Source organism: Lampetra planeri, chromosome 17 (assembly GCF_965212315.1).
Source record: "Lampetra planeri chromosome 17, kcLamPlan1.2.h2, whole genome shotgun sequence".
In the NCBI taxonomy this organism is placed as follows: domain Eukaryota; kingdom Metazoa; phylum Chordata; class Hyperoartia; order Petromyzontiformes; family Petromyzontidae; genus Lampetra; species Lampetra planeri.
Window position 1 is genome coordinate 2009315 of NC_136123.1, and position 27017 is coordinate 2036331.

At 47.4% G+C, this 27017-nt stretch overlaps 1 protein-coding gene across 1 annotated transcript; it reads left to right on the plus strand.

Annotated features, from left to right (window-relative positions):
• The first annotated feature begins 292 nt into the window (after positions 1-292).
• DNAJA2 (DnaJ heat shock protein family (Hsp40) member A2) lies at positions 293-17480 on the plus strand. Its single transcript, XM_078601846.1, has 9 exons — positions 293-441; positions 5953-6012; positions 7889-8127; positions 9061-9141; positions 13161-13294; positions 13897-14093; positions 15874-16018; positions 16647-16774; positions 17151-17480. Exons 1-9 carry the CDS (start codon positions 364-366, stop codon positions 17355-17357), a joined length of 1269 nt encoding a protein of 422 aa, XP_078457972.1. The 5' UTR covers positions 293-363; the 3' UTR covers positions 17358-17480.
• The last annotated feature ends 9537 nt before the right edge of the window (positions 17481-27017 follow it).

Genomic DNA, 27017 nt, shown 5'->3' on the forward strand with positions numbered 1-27017 from the left:
GTGATATGGTGGACACGACGTCACCAGGCCGGGGCGGCTTCGATCACGCCGTCTCTCGGAAATACACGAAGGCGATATTACGTCACGCGACAAAAACCTCAAGGTAAGTGCCGAGCGCGTTGACGTCATTGCGATGACGTAGTTGAGAGCGGGCGAGGTGGGGGTCTAAACCTGAGCTCTCGGCCAATAAGCGCGAGGCGCAATGACGTCACCGAGAGCGGGTGGGGGTCTAAACCTGAGCTCTCAGCCAATAAGCGCGAGGCGCGATGACGTCTTTAAAACGGGGCGTGTTTTAAGCAGTTGGACGGAATCGCCCTCTGGCCCCTCCCTCCTCCCCGCCGCCGAGAGAGAGAGAGAGCGATCATGGCGTCTGTAGCGGACACTCGGTTGTACGAACTGCTCGGCGTAACGCCTACCGCCAACGAAGGCGACCTCAAGAAGGTGAGGAGGACTACAGTTACCCCCACGTCCGGTCGACCGGGCGGCGTCGTTGGATTCCCCTCGCCCGGCCGTCTTTTTTTTGTCTCCCGAGCGATGCGAGTCGCCGACTGTTCTAGTAAAAGTCCTTTCCTTTACCCCCCCCCAAGCCTTGTCGCTCTCCCGTCGGTGAGGGAAATCGGCGCGTTGCCATTGGTCGGCGCGCGTCACGAGGGCGATATGCCTGTTCGCTATTGGCCGCGCCGCGTCACGTGATGGCGAGGTGGGGGTTTGGAGGCATTCCCCCCCCTCCCCCCTTTTCAACATGGCGAATGCCCGGCATTTGACGACAGGGAAACTAGGCGAGGGCAGGCGCTTGCGAGGAGATTAGGCCTCGCCGCGCTGGTGGTTTTAAAATTACGGATTTTTTATTTAATCGAGAAATGATTGGGGTGATTAATTGAGATACGAGTGTAAGACTTAGAGTTTGTCGCTGTTAGGGTTGTCTTGTGCCAGAATTAGGGGGGTTTTCCTCACCCACCCAATGCGGTCTTTGTGTAAAATACCCAGAATTTGTGATACGGTATTTAAAAAAAACGACTTGTAACGTATTCCGTTTTCAAATATGTCTAGTGTCCAACGTAATGTTTAATTAATGTAGTGTTACATGTATATACTGTCTCGACAATGTATTTAGAATCGCACGCTCTTGCAGAATTTTCAGAATAACGCACGACCACACTTTGTCAATCCACTGCTGGATGAAGGCATCCAAGCGCCGTGGTTGGTAATGGTGATTGTTTGACCATACTTCACCGCCCTGGTCAATGTGATTGGGGGGGGGGAATGCAGAACCGGTTCAGATATCACTCGCCACTGGACGGCACCATCACGATATAATTCACAACACATGTACAATATTTTATTTTATAGTAGGTTGCTTTTGCAATACCATGGTGATTGTATATGGTGCTTAAACGGGAAATGAAAGCGTGTGTATTGTGACGCAAGTTCAATTTTCACCATCTCTTGAGGCAATGGGGGGGGGTTTATCTTTTTTTCCAGAATAACAAACTCGCGTTAAAACAAATGTATATCTGTCATCGTACATGGTGTCCCTTGAATTGAGTGATTGAAAATTAGACATTAAGATATACCCCTGCCTTAATTTCTGTAGCCGCATGCCTCTTGTTCCGGCAATTGTAATGGTCTAATCATCTCCAGGCACACCGCGTTCTCTGTGTGGCATATACGTAAGCGCAAGACAACCATAGCCAACGATGACTCATACGGAAGCTGAGAGCACAGAATACAAATGCTAAATGCAGCTCATTCCTCCAATAAAATAATGGATACGACTGTCGTGCCCCGCAGATTTGTTGTTTTTAGAAACAGCCTTATGTATCCAACTCCATAAAGCTGAACCATAACCCAACACTTAAACCCAATCACCTAACCTTGAACCCTAAGACGATTAGCCCAAACTCCTAACCCTGAAGCCTAAAACCCATACAACCTTAAGACGAACCGTAAAAAACCCCTCACTGAACATTCACTCCGAAGCACGGACCACTAAACCAGAATCCCTTAACCATACTTGAAATTTAAATACTAGGCTTTCCTTTGTATTTCCATCGACTGAACCCCGAGGAAGGTCTGCGAATGGTCGAATTTATGGTCGATGGTTGGATCAATATATATTTAGGGGCGGTAGTCACTTGATTAAACGATACCCGTTTAGAACTGGTGAAGAATACGGATGGTATTGCAACACAGTTTTCGGTCCATTGCCAAAGGGATACTTAATAACCTTGCCATATTTATTTGAGATTATACGGCAGTATCTGAAGACAGAAAGGACGGGTGTACATGTGATATACGTGTACAACCATTTTGTAATCCACTGCTGGATGAGAGGGCCTCCCCCACACTGGGTCGGGTTGGGAGGGGGACCGTACTTTGTGGTGAAGGTGGAGAGAACATCGACGTGGGATCACAGTAAAGGTCAAACAATGGAATTTCACGAAACGTCGTGATTTAATGTTATACCTACGTGACTTTACCGAAAGAACCAAAGACAATAGAATGTGATTCACTACTCTCTGCTGCCCACCCCCATTGTTCTGCAGTACCCTATAGCAACCTGTTGTTATGCAGCATCGTACCTGCACAATGAGATCGGGTGAACCTCATGTGATTTTGCGATACATAAGCAATGTATTCATAATGTATGTAAAGAGCACAGTATATCATCTCAAGGATGGGTAATGGGGGGGGGGGTAAAACCGGGTTAAAGATGAAATAAGGTATCGTTATATTTCTCAATCTCCCACCAGTTTATGGGGTCTGAACAGCACATGTGCACCTCTGTCGGTGTTGCAATGCGTTTGCATTCCCCGTGTGCTCTGCGTTCCACGGCAAGTGAAATGCGCTCTTTGTTTGGCCTAGACCTGCCCTTACTGTTGCCGTGGTTTGATCAAGGGCCGTGGCATGGTTTTGTTGGCGTGGTTGTATTATTTCAGCGTGGGTGACTGACGGGTGAACCTCATGTGATTTTGCGATACATAAGCAATGTATTCATAATGTATGTAAAGAGCACAGTATATCATCTCAAGGATGGGTAATGGGGGGGGGGGTAAAACCGGGTTAAAGATGAAATAAGGTATCGTTATATTTCTCAATCTCCCACCAGTTTATGGGGTCTGAACAGCACATGTGCACCTCTGTCGGTGTTGCAATGCGTTTGCATTCCCCGTGTGCTCTGCGTTCCACGGCAAGTGAAATGCGCTCTTTGTTTGGCCTAGACCTGCCCTTACTGTTGCCGTGGTTTGATCAAGGGCCGTGGCATGGTTTTGTTGGCGTGGTTGTATTATTTCAGCGTGGGTGACTGACGGCTTCCTGGATACAATGCTTGCATTTTATCTAAAGTAACGTGTTTTTCTTTTTTAAATCACCCACCCCCGAGTACATTTCAGTTGTGGTATGTCATGAGATGGAGATTTCTCCATCGCCCTGTGTCATATAATGGCCCCGGAAGATGATGTTACAAACGTAGTTTTAAGATCACTTTTAACTTGGCCTCGTCAGGTCATATTTTGTATATGCCCTGGCGGAAAATGTTAATTTCATATCACTGAAACCAAACTTGTGAAGTTGGTGACTGGGCAGTGAACATCAATTCGCTTTCATTTCAAAACCTAGTTTAACCATAATTTAGTCCACGCGAGTGTGTCTCTGCGATACTTGGCTGAGACAATAAAATCATTTGCGCTAAGGGGCCCAGATTAATCATCGGTTTCTTCCTGGATTTTAACCAAGTGTTCTAAGCTCATTACTCTGAATTTGAGCCACCTCAGGTTACCTTAACTTGAGCAGAGGCCACAGCACAAAATGTAGATTTTGTCTTCAAACAGGAGAATGTCGTCAAGGGTTGGATGAACAGGAGATATGTTAGGGCAGTGGTCTTCATTAATTTTCAGGTGGGGGCTACTTTCGCCAATAACACAGCAGTGTGAGGGCCATCACACTTTAAACCATTGGGTTTGACAGCATTTCGTATTTTTGGGGACTGCACGTCAGGGGCCACACTAAAGTAATACCAGGGCCCGTCAGTTGCCTGCGGGGTTTGCAATGAAGAACACTTTGTTAGGGTGAATGTTTTGTTAAGAATGCAAGAGGTGAGGAAATGTGGAGCCACAGGCTGAATGTAAAGAGGTATCAATTTGGTCTCCCACGCAAATGAGAATGGAACAGTGCTCATTTGTTTACATTGCTGATCCAGTAGTGGAATCTATTCATAGTCGAACCATTTCCCTTTCCATTGCCTTACCACATGTTATTGAAAACTTGTTTCGAGCGTCCAGTGAAGCTCATGTTGCGTGCATATGTTTAGCATAATTCGAAACATACCGAGTCTAAAGACTCTTTGAAGGTCCTGCATTTGGTTATTTGGCCAATTCTTTCGTAAGAAAACAGGTTTTCCAGAGTAAACCGACACAGTTGAGAGGGTAAACAATCCTTATTGTTAGGTCCTGGTGGCTAATTCTTCAGTGCAGTGGTTAATTTTACTTATTCTTATTTACATTGGTAGCTTGGTTGAATAGACAACGTATATCCTAGATTTGAAGCTTTCGTGACTGCAAGGAATCATCTTCTTAGGTTTTTTCGGTAAAGTCACGTAGGTCAAAATTAATGAAAATAAAATAAAAAACAAAAATCACGACTTTTCAGAGGCAACACAAGTCTCCGTCATCAGGTGGGACCGTCACAGCCAGATTAGCTGCATCACACTTGATGCAGCTAATCTGGCTGTCACACTTGATGCAGCTAATCTGGCTGTGACGGTCCCACCTGATGACGGAGACTTGTGTTGCCTCCGAAACGTCGTGATTTTTGTTTCTTATTTTATTTTATTTTCATTAATTTTGACCTACGTGACTTTACCGAAAAAACCTAAGAAGAAAACGTATATCCTTTTCACAACATTCACTGGACGCTATTGATTCTAATTATGTCAATGAGTTAGTCTTTGTTTGAATCACTATGATGTGAACACGAACCCAAATTTTAAGCCAGTTCTGGCTCTTGGATCAGTAATCAGAAATGTAAGTCTATCTCTAGATTGAGAACTGGTGTTAATGGAAGCTTTGCCATTGGTTGATTGTGGACATGTTAGTCCATGTTCCTCAGTCCTTTATAAATCCAGGAAGTTATCATTGAGCCTCAAGACCCTTTAGAAGGATCCTGCATTGGAATGTTTGTCCAAATTCACCCCCATTTTAAAGGAGTTGATGCTTGAGGGAGGAAACTGGACTACCTTGATAAAAACGTGCCACGCATGTGACGCCTTCACGACCCATGTGCTGCACGCACTTTTAATTGCTCTTCACTTGTAGGAGAAAGTGTCAGTTGGTTTACTGTTGCCCTTAGGCCAGAGCCAGGGTGTCCTCACAGGGATTAGGTAGGACTTGTCCAAATTAAGTGTCTGAGTTACAATACAGCAGTAGGCAACGATGACTATTTTGTACTGATGATTCCAAACAAGCGTGGTTATAAATGCAGTGAGGCAATTGTCATGTGGCAACGCAAGGCATGATGGGATCACTGGTCCTGCACACTTTTCTATGGGACGTGTTTCCCATCCTTTGCAGATTGTAAGAATTGGATTTTTGTCCACCAATCCTGCCCTTGACAGCACTGTATAGTAGTACAGGTGTGTGTTTGTGTGAAACCACAGATGAGGTAGCTGGATTTTTCCGTAGAAAAAAAAAATCACGAGTTCCGACCGCTGTGTGCTTCTTTGTTTCGTTGGCAAATAAACCTAAACCGTGGCAGATTTAAAAGCACAGTATTAAACCCACAAAGCTTAATTAACAGTGTGGACGTACGTAACCAAGGCACCTAAAATGTCTGCTTTGTTTAACGTGTAAAACACTGCTTCAAATAGCAAAACAAGTTTCCTTGTCTTTAGATCCTTGCGCAATTCATATTTGCAGATCGGCATGTCTCACTGGTCTCTACTTGTAATTCTGACAGGCGTACAGAAAGCTCGCCAAAGAATACCACCCGGACAAGAATCCTGAAGCTGGAGACAAGGTAAGATTTTTTTTTTTAACTTCTTGGAAGGAACCTAAAAAGCAAAGAAGCCCTTTCATAATGCTTTCAAACTCAGATTTAAAGCATAAACAATATACAAACTCTATTTGTCCATAGCAGGGGTCGTGATAGTTTTTGTAAAGATGATCCATTATACGGTAAACTTGAGGTTACAGTTGTGTTGCTGTAAGGGTTTGACTAGACAAAGAGCTGCTCAAATTGATGAAAATGTTGGCCAGAATTTGGCTATTAAAACGAGCGCTAAAAATATGAGCCTTATTGGCCAGGGCGATGAAGTGACATGTCATTTTGCCATGTGACATCTCATTGTTAAGCTTGGTTCGTACGTTATCGCTAATTGAACACTTCTGAGAATTACCCCATGTTTGAAAGTGTGACAGAAGCCATGCGCATACCTGAATTTTCTTGCTTGGTTATTTTAATATCAAAGCAGCGTTGACCCTCATCACTGTGCCCGTACATCTGCTCCTGTAAATTAAACTGCAAATCAAAAAAACCTGACGGTTGTGACGTCGAAAATTCCTAGTGTCGCTCCGATTTGGGTTTGCTTCGTATGGCTGGCTCTCATAATCCACTGAGTCGCGGCATCGCTGTAGTACCGGTTCCCACAATCATGATAATAATTTGGATTTGTGTAACTTAAGACTATAAGCTCTCTGGACTTTGTCCAACAACAACGATATTTTTTCCATCAAATAATACCGACGAAACATCAAGTATTGCAGCTTGCCAGTGACCTGGGACACATGAGAACAGTAACATTAATTCGAATGAAAGTTTTTGATTAAATGGCCAAACCAAAACACACTGTCCGCGTGTCATGATGACATAGCAGTGTTGCCAAGTTGAGTGGTGCCCTGAAAAATAAATACTTGGTAATTGGTGCTGGCTTCACTTGACAGTCCACAATTTTGTTGAATAATTTCTCCCAGCTGGGCCAACAAGAGATTAACAATAACCCTTAATTTAGGTAAATCACCTATCCAGTTTTTCCAGGAACACACCCCCCCCACCTCCTTTCTCAGCTTTGTATAAAAATAAACACCGGGTCATACCTTCATTGTTTCAACTAGAGGACACTATCCAGAGTCATGTGATGTTGACTTTGAGTTCTCATTTTATCATTAATGAAGCGGCAAGCTCACTGACAGTCCAGAACAAACAGTGGGAGCTGTTTGCCTTATAGATTTTATCTTAAGTCAATGGTAATTTGAGGAAGAAAGTTATTCATCTTGTGTTCAGATTGTAGCTTCTAGGCTGTCCGAATTGTTTGCCTTGCTTATATTAAAATGCAACATACAAAAACACTGAGGCTTATCTTGTAGCTGAACACCCTAGGCTTTGCATCCTGACAGTAGTGGATAGATTATGGCTGATGATTAATTATTATGATACATGCTTAACAATTAATCATTTAGTGTGTTCCATATTCGCAACATTCTTTTTCACAAGGCACTTTCACAGACAGGTGTAACCTGCCAGTAGGGGGTGATGTTACAAAGTCATTTTTCCCAAATAATTATTTGGTGGTTAATTCTCTACACGTGGAAAAGTGTAACCATAACACCAAAACGGCTTGTAGCCAACTATTTTTCCCCATGGGTTATTTAACATCCATCACAAAGAAAATACTTACGCTTAATACACGCCCAGCATTAACCTGGTCGGCCATACGGCTCGAACCACAAAGCTCTGCAACGCGCCGCAAACACGTGCTAGCACTCAGGCCATCGTCTTCCCGGTTTGCGTTTCTTAATGTTCACGTTCTTCCTCACTAATTTGTCACTTAATCTTTTCATCCCTCCCCGTGTGTCTTGCCCTTGCCCACCGTGCATCGTTCCCCTACGTAAACCAGTTCAAGGAAATCAGCTTCGCATACGAGGTGCTCTCGAACCCGGAGAAGCGGGACCTGTACGACCGGCATGGCGAGAAGGGACTGCGCGAGGGTGGTGGGGGCCCTGGCATGGACGACATTTTCTCGCACATATTCGGCGGCGGCCTCTTCGGCGGATTCATGGGGGGTGGTGGCGGCCGCGGGGGCCACCCGGGCGCGGGTCGCAGGAGGCGTGGGGAAGACATGATGCACCCGCTCAAGTAATCCTCGATGCCAATGCGCAACGAATGTGTTTCCCGTTCAACTAACGACGTCGTGGTTAATACATTCCCGAGTAACGTTTCACCTGCAACGCCGCCGTGTCGTTTGTTTAGCCGTGTCGTTTATTTAACCGCGCGGTGTTGAACGTTCTCAGTAAAAAAAAAATGCGGCGCGGCATCCTGTTATTTAAACACGTTGTAGTTCAATGCGCGCAAGTAATTTTAACCAGCTGTGCTTTATAATTTGTTTAATCGTGCCGGGTAGAATTTACTGAATTCTGTTCTCTGACAAGCGAAAGTTATCCGGATCTCTCGCAGAGCAGTTGAACCCTTCGTGTTAGAAAACGATCCGTGGAAGCGGATATCTGACAGCTACTTTATTAATTCCTTCAATTGACCACCTCTGTTCAGCATAGAGCGCAGCACTCGCCTCCCCACTCAGTGGTGTGAGCTCAGCGCTCCGAGCCACTCGGCCACCTGGCAAAACACTGCCTTATCTTGCAAAGTACATCACAGGTTCTATTACATCCCATTTCACACAGTGGAAGGCTTAATTTGTACAGTACATCACCTATTCACCATGAACAACAATAACTGACATTTATGAAGTGCAATTCATCCAGGGATCTCGGCGCGCCATGCATAAAGTTCGGAATACTACATTGCCCACACCCAGTGCATTATTTATACATGGTTGTTATTTTCAATAAAAATTAACACGTCCAACCTTTTCACTTATCTGCTGATACCCCAGGTAGTCGGACACGTGTCATTGTACCGTAGTCATACGCCATGGAAATTGTAGGGCACTGGCGAGTTGGCTAGGTTCATTTGAAAAAAAAAAAACAGCGGTAAGTAAGATTCAGTCGCCACCCATTTGTTTGTGTTAAGCTTCTCGTATCTTTTCTTCCCTTCCCCCCGGTATCCACACAGGGTGTCCCTGGAGGATCTCTACAATGGGAAGACAACCAAACTCCAGCTGAGCAAAAACGTCATCTGCAGCGGCTGCAGCGGGTTAGTTTGTGCCCCACGCTGTGAGGTTTTGATTTCGCGGTGCCGCGTAGAGCTTTGCGCTACGTGGCAGCGAGCCACATGCCTGCGTATGTATGTACGTTGAACTTTCGCACCGCCGAACGTAGCCAACCATGCTTCGCCAGGGGTGGGGGGGAAGGACATTGAACTAAACACAAATAGCAGTTCTAAAGAAATGTTTTTTTTAATGAAGATGATTTAAAAGTGCTTAGCCCCAGTGGCGTCCTAATATGGGAAGGAAGAGCGTTCCAGACGGCCGTAGAAGCACATCTGAAAGGGCACGATTCGGTGACTGTCTTTGTTCGATGGTTAGCCAAAAGCCGCTGCGAGGGTGACCGGAGTTTGCGTGATAGTTTATGCTCCTTGATGAGATCAGCAAGGTATTGCGGCTCATTTGCTGCAAGCACTTTGTAATGAGTGCGACGTTACAATATATTTGTTCGGTAACCTGAAGCCAATGCAGCTCAGTGGGCACTGGTCTCGTGTGCGAAAAACACTGTGCTGTGGAGGTCTGGCTGTGGCGCATAGGTGTGTGAGTGTTGTTTTTTTTAGAATTGTAGAGATAAGGATTGGACAGATACATTTTTGCGGCAGTGCCCACCGCTTGCCCACGATGTAGCCCTGTGGCGTTTAACCCCCACTCGGCACCGTGGTTGCCCATCCGTGTATTACCAGGGTTCAAGCTGCTTAGCTTCTGTGATCTGGTGAGATTCGACGCCTTATGCGTGTATTGGGCAAAGGCCTCAACGTATATCGGACGGTGGTGGCACATGCCTGTAATTCGGCACAATGTATGTATGTTGAACTTCTTTCACACCGTACGTAGTCAACTGTGAGGGGGCGAGAGTTAGTGCCATCACACTAATGTTGTGAAATTCCCTTTCGGTGGGCTTCAAGGTCCCATACCCTAGCCTGCCAGGCGGTCCAGAAAGTGTGGACTAATCTCCATCTGTTCACTCTATACGACATGTTGTTACCCCCTTACTATGCGTGGGTTTTTGTTGAGTGCTTCCGATTTTCTCCTGCGTATATAAATACTCATTAATTGGCTGAAAAATCTGAATGTATAGAGGACTGTAGAGCTTGGGTCATTGTTTTATCGGCTCACCGCTTGGCTGCTGCCTTTTGCTTGTCTGTGGCTCCTGGTGCCTCCGAGTCGTTCTGTCTTGGACAGCGAGTAAATACTGTGCGCACTACAAGTTTTTTTTTATTGTATACTCGGCTTTTGTTGGACCTGAACTTACCAGTTACCACTAGTACAGTATTGCCAAGAACTATGCAGTTACACTCCACACCGCTATCTCAGACTGCACAAATCTGTGCACTTGAAAACATCCAGGCCATGCCAAGTATAGTACATTATTTATAAACCAGGGAAATATTTTGGCGTTCCCACCACGTGTCACGCACTCGCCCGTGAGTGCATCTACCGTCCTTGGTTAAAGGAAACATTTATCTACAACCTGCACATTTGGAAAGTGTTCAGTGGGATTACTGAATTTAATAATTTTTGTCATTTAGAGAATATAAATGGCAAGAAATAAGTAGACGAAAACATAAACGTTGGTTTACACAACCCTTCAGCCGTGTAGACTTATGGCAGTGCATAATTTAAGCAGCTTTGTCTGAAGTCAAGCAAACGTAATCGTTGCTCGTCAACTGCAGATCGTACAGACAAGCACCCCTCTCCTTACGATATAAGGTCTCAGTTTGTTTGACGCTCCGTTATGTGAAACATAACACCAAGTAATATTTATCGTTGCGGAGCATATGTATAAAATAAATAAGCAAAGTCTCCTTTGCAAATCTGTCCGCATAATAAATTGTTTCTAATACAACCCATCCTTCTGAGAGTACATGATTTCTGCGAGACAAACTATTGTATTACTGTGCTAGTAGCGCTTACGGTGTGTGTGCCTCCCATATATATTATATCCAATCATAGTTATTAACATGAACCAACGCAGATGGTGTTTGCTGAGGGGGTCAGTTCGGCTGATTCGAGGTAGCAGATATATTGTACACGGATGGATGTCAAACAATTTTCACCAGTTTTTTCACATACCTCTACCTAACCATTTGTTTGGGTAAATTTCCAAAACGTAGTGATTCTCGTGTAGAATTAGTGCATTGGTTAACGTGTCACAGTACAGTATAAAGGTATGCTGATGGCCAAATCATCCGGAACGAAGCCTGCTCTCATCAGATCTCGGAAGCTAAGCGCGGCTGAGCCCTGCAAAGTGCTTGGGTGGGCTGCTATCATGCATCAAGGTGGTGTAGGCTGCTCTCACCACCTTCAGCTCTCGCTCATCATCATCCTGGTTAAGTGTGGTCGACAAACTTCCACGACCCACACGGCATGGAGGCCTTCATCCCGCAGCCGATTGACAAAGCAGGGGTTGTACACTTACACGGGTTAAACCATTTTTGGCTTGCTTCTAACGGGACAGATTTGTTTGTGTGTCACAACTGTTCCGAAGTTAACTCGCGCGCTGGTATTTGACACGCGGTACCCTTGTCACCAGAATGGCTGGCAGGTTAAGCCGCAGCACATACATAGGTTGACATGACTTGCCGTGCTCTCTCCTTACACTGATCACGATGTAGCGAGTGAGCGTTTAGGGTTGGCAGGGGGTATCAACATGAGGCCGTTAAAAGACCCGAGGCAAAGCATTATCAAACGTTTCGTAGTCCTTGCCTCACAGTCAATATATACGCGATTGTTTGGAGTACTGTTTGACGTAGGCAGTATGAGAAGAGTGAGCGATGGACTGCTGCATCGCGGTACCGCGGGAGATTACTACGGTTTTGGGAGACCTTTGTTATGGCGTTGTTATTGATCATGACTGGTGATGATGAAAGCTGTGAAGGTCACTGCACGTAGGAAACCGTATCCGCCTATACATCTCTGGTGATGCTTTAATTTGTTTATTCACGACTATTATTGCTGTGCTTAGGAATTGTAGCATTCATTCCTCCATCTTTTTGTCTATCTATCCGAGAGCCCTTGACATACCAAACACCGAAACAAAACGGCTACAAAATGTATTTTACCTTTCTCCAATACCGTTGTTCAAATCTGCGTAGTTCTTGGGCAAGGTTGTGAATTGAAAGTGTTCAAGAACAAATGACACGCTGCGTACCAGCGTGACTGCCGTTACAACGCAAGTGTGTGGGTGTGAAGCTTGTGTACCTAATGGGTGCGTTCGTTTGTACTTGTGTTGGTGATTTGTTTCCATTGTACATGGAGACTTCCATAACGAGCAGGTTAAATATGATTAGACAAAATCATTTTCATTACTTATCCAGGAAAGTCTAATTCAGTCTCAAGACTTTTTCAGGAGGGTCCTGCTACATATGACATTTGCCCAATTCCGTGTGAAACCAGATAACCTGTTAATAAAACTACTGCGTATCTTGCCATCTTGAGTCTACTTTGCAATAGACTGAATAATCCACTGCTATCTTGCCATCGTGTGGCCACCCTGCAGCACAGACATACTACTCCTGTTATTTCCAGGCAGTTTCTCATCCCAAGTAGTGACCAAGCACAACTGTGCTGGAGATTTCACCATAGGCTCGTTAACTTGTTTTTTTACACTTTGCAACGGAGGTTGAAATTCATTTCTACATTGTCTGTCCGTCTATTCTGTAATGGGGTGGTCACTGCTGGTAATGATGATGCAATATGAGTGAACTTGCAGTATAATATTGTTGCTATTCGGGACGTAACCTATAAGAAATGTGCCAAATTGATCCGTCATGTTGCCGAAAAATATTGGAGAGACGAACCAAAGTAAAATAAAAAAAATAATTATTTGCAGTTGTCTAATACACAATTTTCCCTGGCAGCAACTGCAGAAAAAATGCTTATTTGAAAGTGTTACATAATCCATGTGCATGCACGATTTTTTTTCCCCCAACTTATCTTTTTTGTCTTAACCTCCATTTCTCATCACCGTCTCCCTACCACCTCCACCATCTTACGCACGCACATACAGCAAAGGCGGCAAGGCTGGTGCTGTGGAGGTCTGCTCCAGCTGCAAGGGCCGAGGGATCCGCGTGATGGTGCGGCAGCTGGCGCCCGGGATGGTGCAGCAAATGCAGACCATGTGCCACGACTGCCACGGGGAGGGTGAGGCCTCCACTACCCGGCACACTCTTGGCACTCTTTTTTTCCACTACCGCAACAGAGCCGCGCCGTGCCCGTTCCGAGCGAGCCCCCGCACGGCTGCGGGACGTGTCGGGTTTATCCACCTGCAGAAGCCAAGCCGTGCATGCTGACATGACACACACACACACACACGTAACGACACGGTTTGAAATGTATCAGAATTTGTATTTAGACTGGAGGAATCTGAGCTATGAAGTTCTTTTTCTACAGATGTCCATTATGGGTGGGTCAGCATGTATGTATTTACGTTGAATTACTATTGCACCGTACGGAGCCAACTGTGCTTATTGGACGTGTGGGGGAAGGACAACAAACTAGACACAAAAAGCTGTTCTAAAGAAACGTGTTTTCAATCCAAATTTAAAGTGCATAGCACCAGTGGTTCCGTAATATTGGTTTTGGTTCTGACTCTGCTTGGCCTGGTAAATAGCCAGTGGAAAACCAGCCACACCGGCTGGGGGTTGTGTGCTTATATTAATGAGGGATCTTTGTCGCGTGCATTTGTGCACGGGGGCACTCGTTGCGTGCGTTCTTCCTGACCGTACGTCGCCATCCCCTTACAGGCCAAGTAATAAACGAACGCGACCGGTGCAAGGCATGCGAGGGCAAGAAGGTGGTGAAGGAGGTGAAGATCCTGGAGGTGCACGTGGACAAGGGCATGCGGCACGGCCAGAAGATCGCCTTCCGGGGCGAGGGTGACCAGGCGCCGGACCTGGAGCCCGGCGACATCGTGCTGGTGCTGCAGGAGAAGGACCACGAGGTGAAAGGGCGCACAGGCTGCCAGGGGCAACGGTGTTGCCGTGGCAACCACGTCACCATCCTCAACTGTGTTACCGTGAGGCTAGCAACAGGGGTTGGCAACCAGAATAATTCGGTGTAAAAAAAACTTATTTCAAGTGCCGCAATGCGTGTGCGTAACCTCATGAAGCAGTTCTCGAAGACCCGCATGTGGCTCCGGAGCCGTAGGTTGCCGACTCCTGGGCTAGCAGTTACCGGTGGTGGTGGAAGTGTGCTGATGGAAGATGTTTGTGAACAAAAAATACCGTTCATGCCCAGAGTAAAACCTTGCGGGAGTGTGTAAAAAGAGTGGGCCATCTTTAGTGGGTGTGGGGGGGGGGGTTGTACATCAGTGGTCGGGAACCTAAGGGGCAAGAAAAGGACTTGGAGATACTTTTGGCCTACAACTACACATTGTGACTCGCACATACCCAGTCATTTCTGTATTCATGTATGCACGTTGAACTTCTTTCGCACCGTACGTAGCCAACCGTGTTAATCGGAGGTTACTACTAGCGGGAGGGCCCTTGCAACGAGCGAAGTGACTTTAGCGCGTTAAAATTAGAAACGAGTGCCCGATTAGTGCCGCTAAGATGCTTAGCGATGGATACAAATAGTTTGTAGGTCTTGGGCCGTGTGAAGTCAAGTCACGGGTTGTACCTGGCCCGTGGGCCTTTGGTTACCCACCCCTATCAAGAGAGCAGAACAGGAAGGTATTGCACATGGGTGTGAACAGGGATGGCAAACGGCATTACATGCGAGACATTCGGAGAAAGCACCGTTTTATTTCAAGGCCTCTATAAATATGGTTGTCAGTATTGATTTTCAATTTACCGGTCAGCTTTAAGCAATGACACGAGGGCACGTTATACGATTGAATGGGTGATAGTTTGACTTGTTCGGCTGTGTCAGTTGGTGGAGGATCTTGCGACAAAAATCTGGCCAGATCATTGCTTGGCCTAACCCAAAAATGTATTAAGAATCATGGTATTGGCTGTGAAAGCCTTGCTATGTATTAACTTCATGAAATAAGTTAACACTCCTCTGAAACGTGGAGCTATCGCTTTCACGATATTCAGTCGCCTGTTGAGATGATATACAGAGGGTCATTAGAAATCAGGTGGAGTATTTATCAAATGGTCACCCTGTATAATATCGATGATTACTCTAAAATTCCTAAGGTTTGATTCGGTCTATGGTAAAGAAAAAGTATTTCTCGGTGGCTGTTCCCTCATTGAGGAATCTCTTTCATCGCGTTAGATTTGGGAATAAAACGTTGCCACCTGTTATAAACCTCCGTTCACTCCTGCAACTCTTACATATGGCCGGCGGTGTGTCATAGATGCCAGGATGAATCATTAGCCGCCTGTTTTTAACGCTTTCTAACCAAGGTTGCCAATCCACTACTTCTGCCCATCTTGTAAAGATGACCCAACAAGAACCAATCTGTAGTTTACAATCGTGTAGATATTAGGTACTTGCCCGATTTGAAAACGAGGCGAATTGATGAAGGCGTTGCCCAAAATTTTGGAGATGCCCCCCCCCTCACTCTACATGGAGATAAAATGACTATTTGCAAATATGCAAGTGTTTTAACCCAAACCGCTACCCGCATCGGCTTGCATGTCGTTAATTTAAATAATCGGAAGATGGACGAGTGTCAGGAGAGCGCGAACGCGTGTCAAATATCTTTCCCAACTTATATTTTTGGTATTTTTTTGCTTGTTTTGACAATGACGACGATGTTTTGTCGCCTCACAAAGGTGTTCCAGAGAGACGGCAACGACCTGCACATGATGAAGAAGATCGGTCTGGCAGAGGCGCTGTGCGGGGTGCGCTTCACGCTGGCGCACCTCGACGGGCGGCAGATCCTCGTCACCTACCCCCCGGGGAACGTCATCCAGCCAGGTGAGGCACCTGGTGATAGCGCATGCTGTCGCTCACCGTTAGCTTGTTCACCCAGCAAGAGCCTCGCAAGACTTGTAGGTTTGTTTTTAGGAGTGTGTGTGTATGCACGTTGAACTTCTTTCGCACCGTACGTGGCCAACTGTGCTCATTGGAACAGTAACGGCGGTAGCAGTGATGGGACAGTGCTATGGAGGCAACTGTCGGCTGATGAGACTTGAATGAGTGAGTGCCGGAACGTAATTAATCTCTTCTTAAAGATGATCTCAATGAAGGTAAAATATAATATCTGTGCATAAATGAACGCGTTAATGTGAGACCGAGCGTGTTTGCGTTGGCTAATTGTAATCGACTTGGGTTAAGATTATTAAATGGGCTTGGCGGGGACATGTCACCGCAAGGATTAATGGACAACAATCAAGAAAAAATGCCACGAAGGAATGGATTGCATCCCGAGAGGACGTTCTGCAGATGAGATGGAGGGAAGACATTGGCTAGCGTTCAAGTGCTGGATGGATCATTAACACATCGAGCATAACGAGAGATGACAACTCTCAGATGCGTTCTTCCAGCAGTGCCATGGGATGGTGGCTGATGACACTGGTTTTGGTGGTGACTTGTGTGTGTGCAGGCTGCATTCGTGGAATCGTTGGGGAGGGAATGCCCCACTACCGCAACCCTTTCGAGAAGGGAAACCTCTACATAAAGTTTGACGTGGAGTTCCCCGACAAGAATTGGATCGATGGCGAAAAACTGGAGGTGAGGCTGTTGGGTCGGATTGGCGAATTCACTGGTGCTGTGCCAACTAGGAAAGACGATGTTTACCTAAAAAAAATGTTTTTGTATTAATCAAAATATTTTGTAACCATCATCTGGCATTGTGTATCTAGGGCAGTTAAAATATTTTAGATTTTTTTTCCCAAAAATTGCAGTGCCCATTTTTTTTATTGGAATGTAAAATTCAAACGGAACGCAGTTAAGCGGTGGCAAAGCGTAACCATGCACCGCCATTCTCACTCCCTCTCACCCTCTCTCTATCACTCTCCATCACCCTCCCTTGCCCACCCTTTCTCCATCACCCTCTCTCGCTTTGCCCTCCCTCCCCCCCCTTGCCTTCTCGCTCTCCCACCACCAGCTCCTGGAGAAGCTGCTGCCCGAGCGACCGACGCTGCCGCGCCCCACGAGTGGCGACTTCGAGGAGGTGGATCTCCACGAGCTGGAGGCGACGCGCGGAGGGGCTGGCGCCGGGGGTCCCGGCGGCCGGCGGGAGGCCTACGAGGACGGCTCGGACGACGAGGGCGGCTACCAGCAGGGCCCCGGCGTGCAGTGCGCGCACCAGTGACGGGCCACGCGTGCGCGCGCCATGAGCGGTTGCGTGCACTTTGATGATTGTCACCCATGTGCGTGCGTGAATGCTTTGGCGCTCGTTGCCCCGCGCGTGTGTGCGCGTGTGTGCGCGTGTGTGCTCGCGGTTGCACACGCGCGCATAGCTTTGTTGGTGCGTTCCTACTGCTAGGCCCATGTGCATTTTGTCGCTCGGGCCCACCGCATTCTGTCGCGCATGGACGTGGAGGTACGCGCAGGCACGCGCGTGTTTGAGCCGGGTTTTTTTTGTCTCGTGTGAAGTTTTTTCTGTTTTGTCCGGGCAATGGCGCTCGGGGGAGCACTCCTAACCGCGAAGCGTGCACGCACGCGCACGCAAGTGCGGTAGAGGTGAAATATCGACCCGCGCGTGTAGCTAATGCTTCCCCACCCCCCTCTTCACCCCACACCCCCTTCCTCAATAAGTACACTTGCTTATTATTAATTTTGTCAAATCCCTAAAAGCATCGTCGCAGCCCAGTTTTCTCTGCATTGTTTTGTTCGACTAGGACAATTCCCCTTTCGTTTGATTCTGTATGTGTGCGTGCGCACGCTTGTTCGTTGCAGTGATATGTACAGTGTTAAGGAGCCTTGCTTAACCAGCCCCCCGCGGCTTGCACGATTGGTAAACTAAGTTGGGTGCATCACTCTCCATGGGACGCCACCAAGACTCCCTTCATGACTCCCCAAATTATCCGCAAGCGACCGTTCAGGTCTGTCATCTTCAGAGATGGTCTCAACGCGAGTACATTCAACACCCGTTATCTTGTGGCGGCAGTGTGTATCCTTGCCTGTCTTTGGTGCAAATTGTTTCTGTTTAGCCACACGCCTGTTTTTGTGTGTTGTGTGTTGGACTTGTTCGCGTTGATTTGGTTCAACTGTGATTTAGTTGTTGGCGCGCAGCCTTGTCGTTTATATACGTGCTGTGGGTTAAAGATTAACGGACGAGCAGACCGGGGGAAAAACTCCCGTGTGCAGAAGAACCGTTGAGAAAGGTGGTTGGCGTCACTTTGCACCTCACTGCGCCGTCAGTACGTTGAAAGGTGGTAACCTGCCACCCCCCCCCCCCCGCGGTTTGCGCGTGTGATGCGGCGTGGAAACGGGCTCACTCTAGGGGTGGTAGGGGTGGCGCGCGGGAGCAGCTTGTACGGACGTTTGTCCAACGGCGATCAATTGGGAGCACGCGTGATGGAAGCAGAAACTAAATTGTACAAAATTGCAAGTGGAGGAGATGCCGCGTGCACTCGCGGTCGTTTTATTTGTTAGTCATTGGTCAGCAACTTGTTGTAAGTTATGCTTGCTTGGACCCATGGGGATAGCAAATAGTTGGCCTCCCTCTCCACTGCTTACTAGTTTATTGCTTTTATCATCGTGTAATCGCATGTTAATAATTTAATTATTTCACGCAAAGTTGCGCAAGTTGTGTAAAAACAAAACGTTGAGTATAGGCAAGTGTGCTTTGGCGGTAACGAGACCCACACGTACAGTCGCGCGGCAAGCACCGGTGGGGTTTAAATAGTGCCACGAACATTACCCATACCCCCCAAAGTGCGTGTAACCCCTAATCAGTCCTAATTTATTACTGTCGTATCTCAGCTAACATGAATAGGCAACGCCGCTTCGGGTCCCCCCCCTCCCCCCCCAGCATTTTCTGCGCCACATTTATTTTGGAGTGTAACCGGTCAGAAATTTGACTTGGCGAACAGCTGTGCTTGCTATCGCGTGCCAGCGCCCAGGATGTTCTGTCCCAGCGAACGACAGATCGTGAAGAAAACCTGACCAATGTATCCGGGCCTTGTGGTGTCGTTTTAGTGATGTGTGAGAGTTTGACACTGATGTGATGACAATGGTATTGGTGGCAAGGGGGCCACCTCTGTCCTCTCTACCCCCCCCCCCTCCCGTTTCTGTCGCCAATGCTTTGCGTTTAACGTCTAATCATAAATACATTGTGTCGTGCCTATTTAACACGCACGGTATGCGTTTGGCTGCACCTCTAAGACGGACCCATTTCATTTAGGGTGGCACCCTGTCAAAATAAAAGCCCCCACCCCTTCGTGAATGTCACAACAGTGTCAAAGCAAATTCGAGTTTCCTGCCACTAACCCAAAGGTTTATTCCTGTTGTATCTCATCTACAGTCGTTAAAGTCTGATTGGCAGTTGCAATATTTTCATGTAGTTCTCTAATAAGTTTATGCTATAGTATATATTGTTTTGCCATTCTTTCCCTGCCCAGGACGGTTCTCCACAGGTAATGAGTATGGTCACGGGAACTCCTATTTTTGACAGTGAAGCCTTGTAGCGTCGTGCGTGGTCTGTATCCGATTGAGCCCAATTGTATATGCTCCATCGTGCCCATGGTTTTTCTTTTGTTCACACTGTGATGGAAAACAAGATGGTTTTTCTTTCTTTCTCAATAAACACGTAACTGAACATTACCCATGACAACCCCAAGTAGTGTGCGTTCCTTGATATGCTTGCTGTAACACATGCGCGCGCCGCCTTCGATGCAGTGTTTTGAAACGCAAGGTGTTGGTTGGTTTAAGAGCACGCAGATTTACGAAAACTCACAAACTCGATGGGACTTGCAGGGTGGCTCGAAGGTAGAGGTACAGCAAGTGGGTTTATGAACAAGTCTTGAGAAGCTTTTACTGGTAGGAACCCACTGGTTCCACCAGCCCACGGGATTATTGTGTCCGTCCGTCATGCAATGGTGGGGCTAGGTGGGAGGGGTGGGGCTGGGTGGGGAGGAGTGGGCCTGGTTGGGGAGGGGTTGGGCTGGGTGGGGAGGGGTGGGGCTGGGTGGGGAGGGGTGGGGCTGGGTGGGGAGGGGTGGGGCTGGGTGGGGAGGGGTGGGGCTGGGTGGGGAGGGGTGGGGCTGGGTGGGGACGGGTGGGGCTGGGTGGGGAGGGGTGGGGCTGGGTGGGGAGGGGTGTGGCTGGGTGGGGAGGGGTGGGGCTGGGTGGGGAGGGTCACCCCGTGGTGCCCTTATAAAACTCAACGTTTAACCTACTCACGCCGGCTTGTGCCCGCCCTCACAGTCGGGCATATTTGCGGAATACACCACGCCGCCGTTGACCCTGGCCATTGAGCGAGCAACCCAACGTTCCTACCAGCTCCCTCCGCAGGAATGTGTTTGTGTATGTATGTTGAACTTCATTCGCACCGTACGTAGCCAATCGTGCTAATCGGAGGTGTGGGCTCAGGACAACAAAGCATGGGAAGATAACTAATGTATGCGCCAAATCAAGTTTAAAATAAAGCAAAACTTTAATTTTAAAAAGGAATTTGCCTTGATCCCTCGAAGTTATTCAATAATTTCCCCCCCCCCCCCCTTCTGAAGGTCTGGGGGAATTATTGAACGTTTCCAAATAATTTTGAATTCTCATGTGGCGATGACGCAATTGTGCTTGCCCTGTTTCCTATTTGCTTCATTGCTCTACTCTTAATTAGTTTTTTAGCATTTTGTCATTTGTGGAGACCCAGGTCACACTCCCAAATTAGACTATAATACCCTGGTTCATTAAAATAAATTAATTTCACTTGATAATCGGCCTCTTCTTCTTGGTGCTTTCGGTAAAGTCACGTAGAATGGAAATAATAAAAATAAAACATAATAAAATAATTCTCACGACGTTTCTCACCATTCTACGTGACTTTACCGAAAGAACAATGAGATGAATCCCTGCAGTCACGAAAGCTTTAAATCGAAAATCGGCCTCTTGTTTCTTGAGTTTAACGATACGGTTTTCTGGTGATTTTTTTTAAATAGACACGATCACAGCATTGCTTTCTTTCTGATCTGGCTGATTTTTTTTTTTATACAGGAAAACTTCTTGAAGGCGGACCGAGTGATGCGGATAGCGTTTCCGGATCTGTCCACGCCTGGCATACCATAAACAGAGGTGTGGACTCGAGTCATGTGACTTGGACTCGAGTCAGACTCGAGTCATGAATTTGATGACTTGCGACTCGACTTGGACTTGCATAACAATGACTTTGTCCCACCTCTGGTCTCTGTGTCTGTGTGTCTGTGTGTGTCTGTGTGTCTGTGTGTGTGTCTGTGTGTGTGTCTGTGTGTGTGTCTGTGTGTGTCTCTGTCAGAGGTGTGGACTCGAGTCATGTGACTTGGACTCGAGTCAGACTCGAGTCATGAATTTGATGACTTGCGACTCGACTTGGACTTGCATAACAATGACTTTGTCCCACCTATGAGATGTGGACTCGAGTCATGTGACTTGGACTCGAGTCAGACTCGAGTCATGAATTTGATGACTTGCGACTCGACTTGGACTTGCATAACAATGACTTTGTCCCACCTATGAGATGTGGACTCGAGTCATGTGACTTGGACTCGAGTCAGACTCGAGTCATGAATTTGATGACTTGCGACTCGACTTGGACTTGCATAACAATGACTTTGTCCCACCTATGAGATGTGGACTCGAGTCATGTGACTTGGACTCGAGTCAGACTCGAGTCATGAATTTGATGACTTGCGACTCGACTTGGACTTGCATAACAATGACTTTGTCCCACCTATGAGATGTGGACTCGAGTCATGTGACTTGGACTCGAGTCAGACTCGAGTCATGAATTTGATGACTTGCGACTCGACTTGGACTTGCATAACAATGACTTTGTCCCACCTATGAGATGTGGACTCGAGTCATGTGACTTGGACTCGAGTCAGACTCGAGTCATGAATTTGATGACTTGCGACTCGACTTGGACTTGCATAACAATGACTTTGTCCCACCTATGAGATGTGGACTCGAGTCATGTGACTTGGACTCGAGTCAGACTCGAGTCATGAATTTGATGACTTGCGACTGGACTTGGACTTGCATAACAATGACTTTGTCCCACATATGAGATGTGGACTCGAGTCATGTGACTTGGACTCGAGTCAGACTCGAGTCATGAATTTGATGACTTGCGACTCGACTTGGACTTGCATAACAATGACTTTGTCCCACCTCTGACCATAAATGTCTTAATGTTTACGTGTTGTCGTCCTTGTCCGCGCTGTTGGCTATTTGCTGTGCAAGATAATTTCAACAGAATCACGAGAGGTGGCGGTGGATTGGAGAAGCCTTCATCCAGCAGTGGATTGATCATGTCCGATAATGACTAATTATCACGCTTGTTTTCCCACAAGTCTTGTCGAATCTCGTGACATGTTCAGGAAGGTGTCCTGCCAATATTTCACAATAGGATTCCAATGTAGTAATTCGCGGGTAACATAGACAGCCTATTTCTATATAATATTAATCCGGGCTTGTCGCTGGAATACAACCGCGAACCTCTGCAATAAGGCCATGTCACCAATAAGTGATATTTCGTTATTTGTCATTGTACGTATAAACGTAGACATTTAATTATAGTACGCGCACATTAATATAATCAATCCGGCTTCGAGGGGGTTTTCCTTTAAGATAATTTTTTCCCGACCGGATTAGAAAGCATCGGGAATCGGTAAATTTATATTGGAGGAATTTTATGAGCTACAAAGCTATTTTGTTCACATGTCCAGAAGAAGCAAAGCAGTGTCCAACCACACATTCACGTGAAGTGTCTAACGCCCGCTGGCAGGAGGTCACGGGACAGACCCAGCAGGTGCCATGGGTCGACTGACAGATGACTTGCCGATGCAGCACCTGTGCCACACACATCCTCCAAAGACAAAGAACCCCCATATAGCCTTAACAGACTGTAGGGGCAAGTGTTGTTAGCGAGCACCTAGTAAAGCCGGCACGGCACGAGGGGGTGGGTGGCCAACACCACGCCCGGCCGCCTTTGTCGCCCCAGTGGCGATGTTTACCCGCACGAGGTACTTATTTGAGGCTGAGTCGACCTAGGGGAAGCCCAGAACCGGGTCAAATAATCGTCACCGGTGTTTGCCTTGAGCGGGAATCGAACCCGGTTCGCCAGGTTCGTAGCGCAGCGCGCTATCCGCTACACTACCGCTCCCCACAAACCTGTCAAAGCCCCCCCCCCTCTCCTGCCCCCCAACTAATTTATAGAGAAATGTGCAGCAGTGGATAGATAGATCGTGGCCGATGACGGGGGTCTCTGTGTGCGTGCCTGGGTTCAAGGCCATCGTCGATTAAAAAAAAAAAACGTGCAAACCAGTGTTATACATTGGCCATTGGTTTGCACGTTTTATCTGAGCAGAAATGTCCTCCTGGATGTTTCATCCCAAGTCGACTCCGTCTGAAACGAGTGTCTGGGGCGGCATGTTGCGTAACCGCCACCACAACTAGCACTGGGATTGATGAAGGCGTCCGTGCGTCGTGTTGCCCATATGAACGACACCACGTGTGCCTTATCAGTGGGCGCTCAAGAGAAGCAATTGCCCTGACGAGGAATTGCCCCGACGAGGAATTGCCTAAGCCCTAAAGGCTACACCCGGGAGGAGCTTTAGGTGCGTCTCCAAACTTGGCGCCTTGATGCGATGCCACAAGGAGCCAGCAGAGGGCACCGTTTAGTCACAAATTGCGCTTCGCGACCGCGTTGTCGAGGTGGCCTGAAAATGAGCTTCTTCGTGCGAGCGGTTGCGGCGAGCGGTGGTGGCGGCGGCAGGAGCGGCGGCGCAGTGGTTAGCGCACTGCGCTTCGAGCCCGACAGTCCGAGTTCGATTCCTGGCGATGGCGAAACGTTCAATGGCGATTATCCGAAGCGGTACTTGAAGCCTTCCCTTAAGTCTACTCGGCCTTAAATAAGAACTTGCTCGAATATGCAACAACACGACGAGCAGCCGGGAAGACGAAGACGGATCGGGCGTGGATGCCGACCACGCTATCACGCGTGCCTTTTTTATTAATAGGTGCTCGCAAACCGCACGTACTTTCCAGCAAGTACAGGGAGCTGTTGCCCGCTTTGTGTGTAGGTATATAGTATACATCCACGTGCGTGAGTTGAATCACTCGGAACCACTGGCTCTAGCAAATTAGCAAGTTGCGTAATGTGCACTTGCTAATTCCATCACCATTAATTCGCACAATCACGGGCCCATCAACCAAGCCATCGCAACGGCCGACTTCGGCAACATCCCCCACCGCCCCCAATCCCTGCCTGCCATCGCGTTTAAATTATGTCCAATTAAACACGCGACCGACAGAGATCACCAATTAACACAACCCTTCTAATTAACGTCTCATCGTGAAGATAATCCCCCTTTTTAGCCGCGCGCACATAGTCGCGTAAGCACATTTGCGCTCCCGCATTGCATTTTTGTTGTTGTTGTTGTTGTGTTGTTGGCAGCGCGGAATGGTCTTTTAATCACGTACCACGCCTAGCCACAATTAAGGACGCTCGTGAATTTCAGGCCAGTAGTAAAAGTCGACTTACAGCAGCCGTGTCTCCCTGTAATAAGCACAACGTGTATATCTCAAGCAAACGGGTTGGGGGGAGGGGGCCTTAAAAGCCACCCCGCGGGCCAAGCACGACCCGTGACTTCGTTTAATATTAATAATCATTGACATTTTCCATCATACATTGGGGTTTTTTTGTTTTGGTTAGACCGCGTAAATATGAATATGTCGTTAAACCAGCCAACACACGACACAGCCAATTAGTAAGGGTTTGTGTGTTGGGTGGTGGCGGGTTTAACGACACATGTATTATTTACGCCATCTAACCCCCTCCCCTACAAAAGCTGTTTTATGGATGATATTGGTCACGAAAGCCTACGTGATAAATTTGCATTTTGTTAGGCGCATTTCATCCGTAGATACCCAACCATGCCTCGTACGGAAAGCAGGAAAGCAACAGAACCTGCAGGGTGAACGGCCAAAACTAGACGGGGTGGGGGGGGGGGTAAAGGCCAGTTTACTCACACGCTCACGCACCCGCTCGCCCACTCACCCACTCGCTCACCCACCCACCCGCTCGCTCACCCACCCACCCACCCGCTCGCCCACCCACCCGCTCGCCCACCCACCCGCTCGCCCACCCACCCACTCGCTCGCCCACCCACCCACCCACTCGCTCTCCCACTCACCGACTCACCGATCCACTCACTCACCGACTCACCTACCCACTCGCTCACCGACTCACCCACTAGCTCACCCACCCACCCACCCACACGCTCAGAACCTGCAGGGTAAACGGCCAGAACTCGACGAGAGTTCAAGTCCAGTTTACCGAGGTGAGACGCCAAGACATGACTTAATTATATCTAACGACTCTGATTGTCTTATCAAAAGGCAAAGCGTAGTTCTAAAGTTTGGGAGGCGCACGGTGGCAACATCGCGATCAGCCCTGCAGGGGACAGAGCCGTGACCTCGGTGTCTTTCGCAGAAGGCGATCTGAAGAAATCTCAGGGCCCCTCGTTGGAGAGTGGATGAGTTCCTGTAGATATCGCGGGGTTAACCCACGCGACCCGCGACGACTTATTTGAATCACTCCGAGCTTGACTCCACGCCCCCCGAGTCGCGCTCAACCTGGAGTCCTTTTGCGAATTTGTTCGCGTTTAACAAGTTGTCATTATGATTGGTATCATCATCCATTTAGGTCCACAGCTTCCAAACGGCTCTGGAGACGATATTTAGTAGTCGCTTCTCGTCGCGTCCTCGCCGGACTAATCGGGTACTAGAGGGGGCATATTATCGACATACCAACAAAACTGCGTTTCAATTACAGTGTGCATACACGTAAAGTGTTTACGCATTTGCTTGGCTCTTTTGGAAAGTAGCGTTTTATTTTTGGTGTTCAGGTCGGCTCGGCTTTAAATAACTAGCCAGTGAGGTGTGTGCCAAAAAGAATACGCGCTGGGGATAGAAAGATGGCCTGGTGTGGCCCTGTCCACAGCCCCAGCCTTAATAGGTGCTCGCAAACAGCTCTTACCCGAAAGAGCCTGCAAGCACAAACACGTGATGCGTGAGTGTGCAAGGTAATGACTTTTCTTTTTGGCGATGAATTGGGCCCCATGATTTCTGGGGACTGCTTTTGTCAATAACATCCGGCGATCCAAAAGCATTCGTTTAACAAGCCTAACTGCCGATGAGAGCTAGCAGGTCGAAACGGGTCCCAAGTTTGCATGGTTCAACAAATACCGCTTGATAATATTGGTCTGCAGCGCCAATGGATTTCATTTACGTGTGGAGACAGAATCCAGATGGGATTAAAAATGCTGATAAGAATAAAGGAAACGGCCAAAACATAAAGATTGCAATGATTCAGAGTCATTTAATAAATTAAATTCACTTCTGCAGATTTCTTCAGTCGCATACACTGGAACTTCCGCGGATTTCTATTGCCCCACTTGACTTAGAAACGCATCCAAGGGAAGCTAATTCAAAAGATGAGTTGGCGTGCGAGAGAGGACAGCCAAGTTGTTCCAACTTAATATTATTATTTTAAACATTTGCTTTAAACATTAACTCAAATCTGTGATGTTTTTTTAATGTATATATTCCCTCCGGGTTTTAACAAAAAACTTTTTTGGAAATGTCTAAGTGAAATGACAAATGTTTAATACTCGCGGCAAGCTTTTGCTTGTGAGCTATTGTTATATTAAAATGTGTGCTGAGCGGAACAGATCCTCTGTTAGTGCTGAGGAAGCCATGTGGTGGTAGTTGTGGTGGTGGATCGTGGCTGCGTTGGCGGTTAGTGGTGGCTATTGTTCGTGGTGGTTGT

Bases quoted from the DNA above. Each gene is read 5' to 3' on its own strand.
- DNAJA2 (XM_078601846.1), top strand. From the start codon at position 364: ATGGCGTCTGTAGCGGACACTCGGTTGTACGAACTGCTCGGCGTAACG. The intron at 442-5,952 runs GTGAGGAGGACT...TAATTCTGACAG, and splicing joins ACGAAGGCGACCTCAAGAAG to GCGTACAGAAAGCTCGCCAA. The intron at 14,094-15,873 runs GTGAAAGGGCGC...CGCCTCACAAAG, and splicing joins TGCAGGAGAAGGACCACGAG to GTGTTCCAGAGAGACGGCAA.